Source organism: Geotrypetes seraphini, chromosome 14, assembly GCF_902459505.1.
Source record: "Geotrypetes seraphini chromosome 14, aGeoSer1.1, whole genome shotgun sequence".
Taxonomy (NCBI): Eukaryota; Metazoa; Chordata; class Amphibia; order Gymnophiona; family Dermophiidae; genus Geotrypetes; species Geotrypetes seraphini.
Window position 1 is genome coordinate 15393640 of NC_047097.1, and position 13205 is coordinate 15406844.

Here is a 13205-nt window from a genome sequence, read left to right on the forward strand (position 1 = left end):
GCTAGACCAGGGTTTCTTACGTCTACATAATTCACGAGATTTAGACGCACGCGTTCGCCCAAGTAGCGCCTATCTAGCGTCCCCACTTGGTACGCCCAACGGAACGCCCACGGAACGCCCACGTCCAGAGCTGCAGACGGGACTATGCGTTCAATAGACGTTAGTTCGTTATGTACTACCTAGGGACGTCTATGTGTCGTTAATTACCCAATTAACATCAATTAAGACCCTTAACTCCGTAATTATTCACTTGCAGCGGACGTCCAAAGCACGCCTAAGTTAAACGCAGTAATAGAGAATTTAGGCCTAAGTTTCTACATGTCACTGATGTACATAGCATGGCTGCACTTACCACCTCCTAAATAGGAGCCGGTATGTGTATCCCTGCTTCCTGTCACCCAGTTCCACCCATCCCTGCCCTGTAACACCCTAATCCTGCCCCCAGACCCACCCCCAGTCCCACCCTAGCCCCGCCTCAGTGCCCCCCACTGCCTGCTCTTGTCGGGCAGGGAGGCAATCTGCACATGATGTCATCGTGTGGCATCCATGCTTGCGCAGATTTCTTCCCTGCCCGATGCGATTTGATGAGGCTTTTCAAAACCTGGACAAAATGCCAGGCTTTGAAAAGCCACCCGGACCCCCAGACATGTCCTCAAAAGGACGATGTGACTGGGGAAATCCAGACATCTGGTAACCCTAGTTACTCACAGACTTTGCAGTTACTGCATGGTAATTAGGGCACTTGCTGCTTAGTAAATGAAAAAGAATACCACACTTTAGTTTAAAAAAAAAAAAAAGCCCCTTAGATCATAGTTTCAAATGCTGTTTTCCATATGAAAGCTTATCCACTGAAAAAGCAAGTGCACTTTTCATATTCAGACTTTACAGTCTTAAAACTGTATCCTGAAGGGCCAGAAGTACTAAGCAATTTTCTTATAGACAAATACTGGGAAGAACTGTTTACCATATTCTAGAAAAGTATAGGTGGCCACTAGCAGTAATCTTGCAGTACTACCACTAAGGGTCTGATTCCAGTTGCCATCAAGGGCAGCAGTGACTGGGTATTGTCTCTGCCCAGAACCCACTAGGTACTAGGGAAAAGCCAAGATAGGTCTGGGTGAGGGGGACTACTAGTGGCTTCAAATTGGGGGAGTGGTTCCTGGTGGGGGAAGACAAACTTAGGACATCTCTTCAAAGAGGGGGGTCACATCAGAGTGGGGGAAACTTCAGGGTGGGGGGAGTCTTGAATCAGAGAGGGGTATGGTTTTGGAGGGCACTGATGTGGGGGAATGTTTTATGAGAAAGTTGACAGATTGGGGAGAGAGGGCATCTTACTACCATTAAGACGACCCTTTAAGATGTGGCCTGGGAGCATACTCTTCTTTATAGGATTTTTAAAAATAGGTGCATTGTTACAGAATTACCTTTCATTAGGGTACAAAATTTTATGGGTCAATATTCAAACGCCATGGTTCGTAAGAGGAGCCATGAGTAACAGGGTTCCATGAGTAAGTACTGCAGCACTTCTAGAGGTATAATTTCTGCATATTTCCTTGATTTTGATCTGGTTGGAATTTTTGTCTTGTTTAGTGGGGAGGATATAATTCTACTAATATTAAAAAAAATAAAATAAAAAATACTGGCAAATGTGGCAGGAAATATACCTTGACTGTAAGTGAAGTTTCAAGTTTATTGCATATTTGATTGATCGCTTACTCAAATTTCTAAGCGATGAACAAATCATTAAAATTATATACAATTAAAAGGGCAGCAAAACAAATAGACTAAACATATGTAACATGATAAGAACTAAACAGTACAAATATGTTAAAACGAGAGGAGAGGATGGGTAAGAAATACATATCGCTAGTAGAAAAGAAGACAATTATGTGAAAAAAAACAATAGGGCGGGAATAAACAGTGAACCTTAAAAAGGTTCTGAAGATGAAATGAAACTCTAAATCAAGCTTTTTTTTTTTAGGTATGAAAAGCATCCTTGAAAAGAAAGCTTTTCAGTTTGCTCTTAAATTTATCTAAGTTGTTTTCTTCTCTTAAGTAAATAGGGAGGGAGTTCCATGTTTGCGGAGCTGTAAGTGCAATCATTTATACCTGTTTTAGGCACATATGCATGAAGATTCATGTATTTTATAATTTATATATGTACGTATTAATTATACTCAAACTCTGCTCCTGTGCATGTCCACTCCAAAGTGTGCCTGTCAGTATTTAATAAAGAGGTCATTTATACCCTTATGGTTTTATAAAATTCATTCCTTTAATGCTTCCATGATCCCTTCACTGCTGTTTGTCCTATGTTCCATTGCTATTTACAGGCTGCACCTTATGCAGGCCAATTTCATTCTATTTTGCCGAGTAATTATAGAATCAGAAATCCAGGCACTGAGATTCTGACTTCAGGCTATATGTTTTCATTGGTACATGCCCAGCTTTCCTTTCATCTCCATGCTGCTGCTTCATAAAATCAACAAAATATACCAGTGACTCTCAAAATGTGTGCCGTGGCATAGTGGTGTGTTCTGAAGCAGTGGCGTACCTAGCATATGTCAAAACAACACTTTCAAATGGGAGACTAAAGTGGTCATAAGATGTTATAATAATATAAATTTCTGCAGAAACAAATGGGAAACCAGTATTAGCTTCTAATTGCTCAAAAAGAAGGAAAAAACCTCAGAAAAAGGCCTCCCCACCACCACAATGGTGGATATACAAGTGGTTAGGCGATAACCTCATAGGTAAAACCTTCATTCAAAATTGAGCAGTTTGAGGTAAAAAACTGTGCTTCTCATATATATAATATAGATAGAGGAAAAATCCACTTATCTGAGGCTGATCGGCACACCAACGAAGGCCAGCGTTTCACCGACAGGCTACATCAGGGTGTGACCCGACCGATCAGTCTTGTAGAGAGCGAATGTGAACGCTTCACAAAAAGTCCAAAAAATGGCTCCCACTTTAGTCTCCCATTTGAAAGTGTTGTTTTGACATACATTGGTTTTCAATATATCTGAGTTGTAGTAGCTAGTACCTAGCATATGTGACACCCGGGGCCCATCATTTTTTGACACCCCCCCCATCTATATGAAAAATATGATTTTTTAGTAACAATCCACATATCGCACAACAAGAGTGTACCTAGGAAAAGGCAGCATCTTAAACACTGCAGTGAGCACTAGAACACCAAAACATACATTGTAAAACTAAACAAGTCAGATTCTGCACAGTCAATTGATCCTGTACAGTCAATACTATCAGAAAGCCATGTCCCTTTCATACACACAGACAGATACACCCTCACCCAATATGGAATAATCACAAACTAAAAATAGAAATATGTAGACAAAAGTTAAACTGAACTGCCAAGAAACCAGACTCTGCATACAATACAACACCACAACACCACAAAAACAGTAATACATGTCCTCTAATACTGTGCAAAATATAAAGACAGTAGATGTAAATTTGAAAAAATTGATACATGACAATCACCACTTTTCAAATTGACAAATAAAAATAAAACAAATAATGAGAAATAAAAAAATACAATTTTATTGGACTAATCCCCGTAATATCGGTCCCCATCCCCACAAACCACCTGATTCCATCCACACAAGCCTTGAATTGTTTTATATTGAACTTATTATATTAAAGTATAAAAAGAAACAATATTCTGTACAATTGTCAATTTATAAATCAGTGTCTTCTCCCCACTCTCTCTTCCCCATTTCCCTTCAGCGTCCTCAGCCCACTCTCTCTCCACTTTCCTTCAGCGCACGCACATACAAACAAGCAAGTAATTTTATATCATTTTCATTCTATTCATTCAAAGAAATTAAAGTCTAAATCAGTGTTTTTCAACCTTTTTACACCTAAGGACCGGCAGAAATAAAAGAATCATTCTGTGGACTGGCAGTTGAAGAACACTGGGCTAAGTTGTGGGCCAGACCCTGCCCATCTCTACCCAATCTCCACCCCAGACCCCGCCCCCATAATATTACTAATTGTAACAATATTTTTTCATTCATTTTTCACAGATATACAATATAATCTCATTAACAACACATAATGGTTAACCACAAAATTAAACTACACAAAGCACGCTGAAAGCAAATGTAAATTCTCAAAATTGACATAATTAAATCACTAAATTCAAAAAATAAAATCATTCCCCCCTACCTTTGTTGTCTCCTTCCCTCCATGTTTTGCCTTACATTCTGGCCTGCTTCCGCCTGGCCATTTTATGCTGCCCCGGTATTATCTATCAGGGAGAAAGCAAGAAGAACGGTTGTGTATTTCTGCAACTACTACTCCCACCTCCCCCTGCAACTTATTGGTGAGGTATTCCTTAATCAGCCAATAAGCTGCAAAGAGGCAGGATCAGTAGCTTAGGAGACACCATTGATCAGACATTCCGTACCAGCCAATATGCCGCAGGGAAAAGTAGGACAGAAGTCTGGTGTTTCCTAAACCAGAGTTTCTCAGCACTAGTACTGCCAAATTCAGGAAAAAAAAGATTTCGTTTCGATTCAGCCTTTTGAATCGATTTTTCGATTTGAATTTCCTGCCCAATTGAGTGGTATTTTCTAAACATCCTGGTGGGTTTATTATATAGCCTCTTCATCCCCTTTGCCCTCTCCTACCCACACTGGTCCTATGGTGTAAACAAAATAAACAAACAAAAAATACTTTTCCTCTCTCTGTTAAATCCTAGCTCACGTACGTGGTCTAATACCTGCTTTGGAAGGGTACACATTTCAAATCTGACATATTGTAATCACAAAACAAAATAAAATTATTTTTCATACCTTTTGTTGTCTGGTCATTTTTCAAATCATGTTGGTCCCATGTTGGTCTGGTTGTCTTCTGATCAGAATCTGCTTCTTTCTCGGTGCTAACCATCCATCTTCCATCTCTGTCCTACTCTTCTGTTTCCCTTTCCTCCCCCGGAGGTCTGGCATCTTTCCTTTTGTTCATCTCCATCCCCCGCAGCTGCAGCAATGGACCCCAACATCTACAGATCCACCATCTCTCCTTTTCTCAACTACCCTTTTATCCAGCATCTCTCTTCTGTATTCCTGTCCCTATTCTTCTCTCTAGTACTGTCCCCCTTGTGTCCCTGTTTCTATTCTCCCTCCATGCCCAGCATCTTATCTCTCCCCATATCCAGCTTCTTCTTTCTCTCTTCCTTACCTCCTGTATCTCCTTCCCCAGGTATAGGCTTTCTCCTACTATCTTTCCTGCCATCCTGCACCCTGCCCACCTACTTTGGAGCAGTATCTGTCCCTTTTGTACCCTTCCCCTTGTGGTCTTGCATTTCTCTCTTCCTCTCTCCATTAGTCCAGCACCTCTCCTCTGCTTTCCTCCCCCTCTTTTTGGTTTGGTCTCTCTCTTCCCTTCACCCCAGGTCTGGCATCTCTCCTCTCTTACTCCTTCCTCCTCCTCCCTCTGCACAGACCTGCCTCCTGCCGCAAAGGCACTCTTCCTTCTCCTCCCTCTGCACAGGCCTGCCTCCCCGCTGCAAAGGCCTACCCCCCCCCCCCACCGCGAAGGCCTGCTCCCCCAGCTTCCCCGCGTTTACCTTAAGCTAATATGCCAGCTTGCAGTGCTGTAGAGATCCCTGCAGTTGCCGTCATCCTCAGCAGCACGTTTCCTCTGCCGCGATCCTGACCCTGATGTCAGACGAGGGGCGGGACTGTAGAAGAAAGAACGTGCACCTGAGGATGACTGGTAGCTGCAAGTATTGCTATAGCACCAGCGATCCTGCAGGCTGCCGTATTAGCTTAATTCGGTAAGAGCAAGGAAGCTGGGGAAACATTCAGGCCTTTCTGACTGACCCATCCCCCCTCAAACAGGAACAGCAGTGAACGGCCAGCAAGAGGCAGCGCTGCCGCTCCTACTTTAGGAAGGCACGGGGGAAGGGTCGGCCATTGAATTGGGAGGTCGATTTTTCTTAAAATTGAATCAATTCAAATCGATTCACCCGATTTGAATCGGTGAATCGATTTGAATCGTGAATTGGGCAGCACTACTCAGCACGCTGTATGCAAACTGCTTGTTGGGGGGTATGAGGCACTGTGAAGGTCTCCCACTCCCTTTTCCTCCTTAATGGCTGCCACTAGGGATCCCATGCTCTCCTTCCTGCCTGTCTGCCCCTCTCCCCCAAAACCACCAGGGATTCATGCCCTCCTTTCTGCCTGCACCAAAGATGCCGCCGGGGATCCCAAGCCCTACTTCCTGTTCTAAGTTACAAGTTAATTAGAATTTGATGGATCGCTTAATCGGTTTGCTAAGCGATGTACAAAATTATTAAAAGAAAAGTGTGAATTACAAAAAGGACAAACCAAATGACAAAATTCTTAGAGACAAGACAAACTTGAGTTGGGAGGAAGGGGGGAAAAAGTTACAATTCTATTTAGAAGAAAAACAAAAAAGGAAAAGAACAAAAGGAAATGGGATAGTTAAAATTTAAAAATATTAAGCAAGTTATAGCCTGTAGCCGGCCGGGACATGAAATGGAAAACAGCCACGGCTAAAATCAAAGCCCGCAGGCCGAGGCCGTGGAACAGGCCCTGCCGTCACACAGCCGAAAAAGTTTAAAATTCTCTTTTTTTTTTTACACACACACACTGCAGCGACTGTGAAAAAATAACCGCTAGCACACCTTTGTAAAAGAAGCCCATAGATTGTGGACTAACTATACCATGTAATATAATATTTGCCTGATATATGATTTGGATTTTGTATTGTTTATTTTCTTTGCATCGTATTTTTTCCTTTTTTTTGACTGATGTGAATGTCAAAAATTAGAAAAATTAATAAATAATTTTAAAAGAAAAAAAGAAAGAAGTTTAGTAAAGACATGGTGAACGGGGAATGGAAATGTTGGATATCCCTATAGGAACGGAAAACAAAGAGAGGGATATGCACATTTATTTGCAGAATATGGCCTCATCATCTACTGAAAAGAAGAGGAGAGTAGTGAGCTTAAAATGTTATTAGGAGTGGGGCTTGAACCCATGGAAACACATTTCCAAGAGACGAGTAGTTGAACACTTAAACTACTACGCCATCCTAATGGCTGTTCAGAAACTTGAGGATTAAGTAAGAGATGAAGAACCTTTTTTCCGAATTAAAAGAAAGAATGGTAGAAAGAAGATCTAGCATGAATCTGGTTGCAAATAGTGGAGAAGTACAGTAAGAAAAACAAGTGAACCAATGGAAATGAATTGTAGAATGATTTGAGGACAGTTCCATTCTGCTTCCATTTTTTCTTTTTTTAAAAAATGAGAACAGAAAAAAAAAACCCTAGACAGTGAAGGCAAAGCTTGTTGGAAGTGACTCATGCAATTTGAGCTTGGATTGTTGCTACGAAATTAGTAGCGTTTACAGTACCCTGAACCAAGAGGCATCAACTGAAGGTGATGCGACACCATAGAGTTGAAGCTGACCCAATAGAAATGTAAAGAGGCAATGTGCGTGTGAGTTAGAGTTGCTTCATAGGTCTTTATGGAGAAGCAAGAGAAGTAGGCAGGGCTACAAAAAGAAGGTGGCCATGAAGAAATGGAGAGAAATAGTGTAACTGTGCAACCAGAAGGAAAAAGTATTGTTGCACAGACAAGTATGTGATTAAGAAAAACACTGAAAAGAAAAGATAGAAGGGCTGACAATGGAACACAAAGTTCACTAATCCAGCGGAAAAGAATTGTAGAGGCAGTACGAGGCATTATTTTTGCATTGAAGCAAAACAAGACAAATGATGGAAAGCACATATTACTGGAAAACAATATTATCATGCAAATACATGGAGTAGGCTTTGGAACTCTGAAGAAGGAATGCATAGACCTCACAGGGTGCCCAATAAAAGAAATAAGTGGAATGTAACTTGGTAGAAGAAGTGGTCGTAGCAAGTCATAAAACTAAAATCACAGGATGTGAACTGTAGTGTTGTCAGAGAATCGAGATAGATGTTGATTCCAAATCCCTTGGATTTCAATGTACCATAGGCACCACCAGGTCATTTCAAATTGTGCAGCTGGTGGAGACTAGAGAGTGTAGCCAGGAGGGGAGCTGTGTTGTATCCTATATGAGTCACAGAGAAGAATGAAAAGTGATATTAGTAAATAAACATAACTCATCAGCGGGGCAGGGACTTGCAACTGATGATAGAGCTGAAGTGAAAGTTGAACCAGGGTCGGTCTGCAGTGCAATGTACATGACCAGAGAGCGATAGTTCAGACGCACTCTTGTGTCTGTTTTCAGGATTACTCCATATCAGTAGAACAGGTAGGAAAACGATAACACTCTGAAGCAAGACCGATTTATACAAAGGAATAGAAAAAAAGACTTTTAGCAAAGGCACATCCCAGCATAAGTATTGGAGTAATACTAAATGTAGAAAAAAAAAGAAGCAGTGTAGGAATCCATATTGAATACTGAAAGATACGAGTGTGAACCTGTTCATAGTCTAGTGTACCAGCTAGTAGAGAATGTTCAAGAACAGGCCTAGAACTTTGAAGGCAGGGAAAGTCAAAAAAAGACAAAAACTTCCTAAAAAGGATGTGCATTAGTCTCCTCCTCCCCTACAGCCACTCCCAAGCCTCCATATTCTTTAGCATAAAGAAGTAGATGTAGATGAAGGTTGATTTTGGCAGTAGGGTAAGATATTCAAAAGAAATACTGTGAATATCTCCTGAACTACTTTAGTAGCATTGAAGGCACAGTGGTAGACGTTCTATGTTGAAGAACCTAGTTGATCCTGCTAAGGGAACATAAGCAGTGAACCATAAGCAGCAGCCTCGAAAAAAGCCAACAGGATGCTTGGCATCATAAAGAAGGGCATAACAACCAGAACACGGGAAGTCATCATGCCATTGTATCGAGCGATGGTGCGTCCACATCTGGAATACTGCGTTCAGTATTGGTCGCCGCACTTCAAGAAGGACATGGCGGTACTTGAGAGAGTCCAAAGGAGAGCAACGAAAATGGTAAAAGGGCTGGAACACTGCCCATACGCCGAGAGGTTGGATAGGCTGGGGCTCTTCTCTCTGGAAAAAAAGGAGGCTCAGGGGAGATATGATAGAGACCTTCAAGATCATGAGGGGCATAGAGAAGGTGGATAGGGACAGATTCTTCAGACTGAAGGGGACAGCAAATACGAGGGGGCATTCGGAGAAACTGAAGGGAGATAGGTTCAAAACAAACGCAAGGAAGTTTTTTTTCACCCAAAGGGTCGTGGACACTTGGAATGCGCTACCGGAGGAAGTGATCAGGCAGAGTACGGTACAGGGATTCAAACAGGGATTGGACGGATTCCTGAAGGATAAAGGGATCATGGGATACTGAGGGAGGAGCTGGGATGTAACACAAGTATAGAAAGCTAACCAGGTAATGAGTATAGAAACCAAACCAGGTCGTGCATGTGCAAGACCGGAGGGTTAGGACTTCGATAGGAAGACAGGACTTAAATGAGAAACCAAGGTGGCAAGGGAGCCCCTTCTGGTGATACAGACAGGTCATGACCTGTTTGGGCCGCCGCGGGAGCGGACTGCTGGGCAGGATGGACCTGTGGTCTGACCCGGCGGAGGCACTGCTTATGTTCTTATGTCCATCTTTGAGCCTCAGCGGAGAATGTGGAGCACAACAGACCATCAGGGGAAAAAAGTTGATCCGCTCATAAGGCTCTACAATCCTAGTGGATCTGTCTGGTAAATGGAAAAATGGGGGAGGTAACCCAACTTAACAACACCCAGATTGGATCCGTCTGTCAGAGTCCCAGTAATGTAATAAGCAGAGTTGTGATGGTTGGAATAGACAATCCATCCTAACTTTTTTTAATTTATTAATTTAACTCAATTTTCTATACCGTTCTTCCAGGAGAGCTCAGAACCATTTACATGAGTTTATTCAGGTGCTCAAGCATTTTTCCCTGTTTGTACCGGTGGGCTCACAATCTATCTAATGTACCTGGAGCAATGGGGGATTAAGTGACTTGGTGAAATACTCCACAAATCACATTAGGGTTAGGGCTGATGGGCTTAACAGACTTGCTGTTTTTGAACAAGAGTGTGGCATACTGATGATACCTTGACTGCAAGGGATAGCGATAAGTGTTGTAGCTTAAGGCTTTTGTGCATATTTTATGCTAGCACTCATCCGATCGCAGTTCTAACATACAAACTAAACTAAACTAAACCTTGGGTTTATATACCACACCATCTCCACGAATGCGGAGCTCGGCACGGTTTACAGGAAGAAAGATGAGAGAGGAACTACAGTGGAGAGATTAAAGAGTTAGGTGTAAAGGGGGAAGGTGAGAGGCCTAAGAGGGGGGAAGTGTTACAGTTTTGAGAATAGCCAGGTTTTTAGGTGTTTGCGGAAGAGTTGGAGGGAGCTTGAGGTTCGGAGAGGGGAGGGGAGGTTATTCCAGATCTCAGTGATTCAAAAGGGGAGGGATGACCCAAGTTTGCCTACATGGGAAGTACCTTTTATGGAAGGGAAGGATAGTTTAAAAATTTGGGAGGATCTGGAGGAAGTAGGGGTTGGGGAGTTCCAGGATAGAGGGATAACGGCAGGAAGGAAGCGGGAAAAGATTTTATGGTCACTCCCGAGTACATCTGTTAGGCCCTCTCCAGCTTAAGAAAGTAAGTCTGGAATGTAGTGTTTAGCTCTGAGGAAGTTTTTTTTTTAATATAAAAACTTATTTAAAAATGATAAAATGATTTATAACTAAATTAAAAATTATAAAATTAATTGATTATGAAATTATAAAATTGATAGAGAGTTTTAAAATTAGCAAAGAAACATAGGGAGGAGGAGGTTTTTGAGCCAATGAGGTAGCTCATGAATACAGCCTGCTTGAAAGCTAATGAGCAGTGGCGGGATGGGAGTCTGAGGCTCTTTCTTCCTTTCCTTATGGTATCCTGTGAGCTGAATACATTATGATAGCATAACTCTATATTGAAAGTTAATTCCTTTTAATTAGGGAACAAGTGAATATATCCCCTAGGTGTTTGGAGTATTGGATTAAGTGACTTGCCCAAGGTCACAAGGAGCAGTGTGGGTTTGAACCCACAACCCCAGGGTGATGAGGCTGTGGCTTTAACCACGGCGCCACACTCATGCCACACTTTTGATGGAGTGAATATGATGAGAAACAGAACAGTTGTGCCATGCTTATTAGGCTCTAAAGTCCAGGGGTGTCAAAGTCCCTCCTCGAGGGCCGGAATCCAGTCGGGTTTTCTGGATTTCCCCAATGAATATGCATTGAAAGCAGTGCATGCAAATAGATCTCATGCAGATTCATTGGGGAAATCCTGAAAACCCGACTGGATTCTGGCCCTCGAGGACCGACTTTGACACCTGTGCTCTAAACCATGCAGAAAACACACCTTGTTTACTGCAGTGTTATACTGCAGAAAATAAAAAGGTGATCCCACCTTACAGACCTATGGTGGATCCCTCCACTAGCACTGGTCAACAACAAAAAAGTTTTTCTTTGCTACTGAGAACTTAAGAAGTGATCTTAGTAATTTAACGATGCCGATTTCAGATCTGTAATTGAAATTCAGCTAGCATGTCAGGTTTCTGAAATGCACGTTATTGATTTTTTTAGACAGTTTGGAAGGCTGCAGCGATAGCATGAAAAAAGGCGAAATAAAGAGAAATCGTAAAGCTGGAAGAGCTTACCTAAAATCTGGAGCACTAGCGAAGCATAAGACACTCGGCACATTCCTAAATATTTCCTAATGTGACCAAGATACATTGATTTAACTTCTGTAGACTACTCATTCTTCTACTACATCTCATTCAGAATACTATAAAAGAAAGAGGAGTTTTATTTTGCCTCTATCCTGTGTGGAAGAGCAGTCAAAGGGAGGGATCTGCCATTTAGCTTTGGCTGACTGCCCACTTGTAATGGTAATGCTAAACTTCTACTTTGACCTTTCTTGCCTTCATCCTTTCCCTCAGGTGTAAAAACTTTTCAAAACAACTGACATGAGGAAATTCAAATAAAGGTCATATAGAATACAGAGAATATCTAACTAGTATGTTATAACAGATAGCTTTCTTTTATTTCAGATGTTAATCTAGGCTTTTGTCAACCTGCTCTGTAATTAAGCAGTTCCTTTTCTGCTGCTTTGTTCCATTTTCCTGCAAACACCAGATTTCCGTGCCCTAGCATATATTTTTGGATTCTCAGATGATCTCTAGTCACCTGTTTCAGAATGATGATTTTCTTCAAATTCCACAAGCTCTATTCTTCTCCAGTTTCACTGAAAGAAAAGTCAGTACCACGTTACTAAAGTCATAAAGGCAAATAAAACATTACTGCCCTCTAATCAAACCCCCCTTCTTTTAATAACCACAATAGCGGTTATTAGTGCAGGGAGCCACGCTAAATACTCCGTGCTGCTCCCAACGCTCATAGGAACTCTGAGCAGCACGGACCATTCAGTGCAGCTCCTTGCACTAATAACCACTATTGTGGTTTAGTAAAAAAGAGGGGTGGCGGGGGACAAATGAGATTCAATGGAAAACAAAACAACAAAGCATAATACCTATTTCATTTTCCCTCAAATGAAATGCACTTTTCTGCATATAGGGACCGATTCTGGAAACAGAACCTACAAAAATGGCGATGTCCACATGTCAATCACATGTAGGCAACATTATCAGAATCACAGCTACCGTTTAACATAGGTGCTGGTAATGTAGGACAGGTTTTTGAAAGCCTACATTAACAGTACACGTTTGACATGACAATCGCGGTGCCTAAAATAATTTCCGGCCCAAACCACACCTAGTTTGACCTTAGGCGCATCTGTAGACATGATTCTGGTGCCCTTTTTGTAGGTAACTGTGGGCACCTACATTTTTTAAAATGAGGTTATAATTGGTTTTAAATGACATTATCAATTACCATGCTAATTAAACCAATTAAGTTAAGCGCCATTTCCAAAATCAGCCCCTTAGAGGCTAACACTCCCAAATTTGCAAACTCATTAACATGAGCTAGAATGTAACTTCATTTGTAAAAATTTGCATTTTATTTGCCTTTTTTGACCATTATTTAGCTATTGTTAAATTCGCAAAAAATGTACAAAAGCAAGTTTTGTAGACATACCCACCAACTACCTTGTTTGACTACGGCAGAAGGAATCTCCATGAGCTGAGCCAGTTCTAGGGAA

General features: G+C 41.7%; 1 protein-coding gene across 9 annotated transcripts in view; it reads right to left on the bottom strand.

The window, feature by feature from the left end:
* The window catches only part of UNC13C (unc-13 homolog C), a 769821-nt gene that overhangs the window by 711828 nt on the left and 44788 nt on the right, over positions 1 to 13205 (bottom strand). The window contains exon 2 of one of the 9 annotated variants that reach the window (XM_033920491.1): positions 4195 to 4276. The exons of the other annotated variants lie outside the window; for them this stretch is intronic. Coding sequence (XP_033776382.1) covers positions 4195 to 4217 — 23 coding nt within the window. The 5' untranslated portion in view covers positions 4218 to 4276. The remainder of the gene's footprint in view (positions 1 to 4194; positions 4277 to 13205) is intronic. 9 annotated transcript variants of the gene reach the window in all.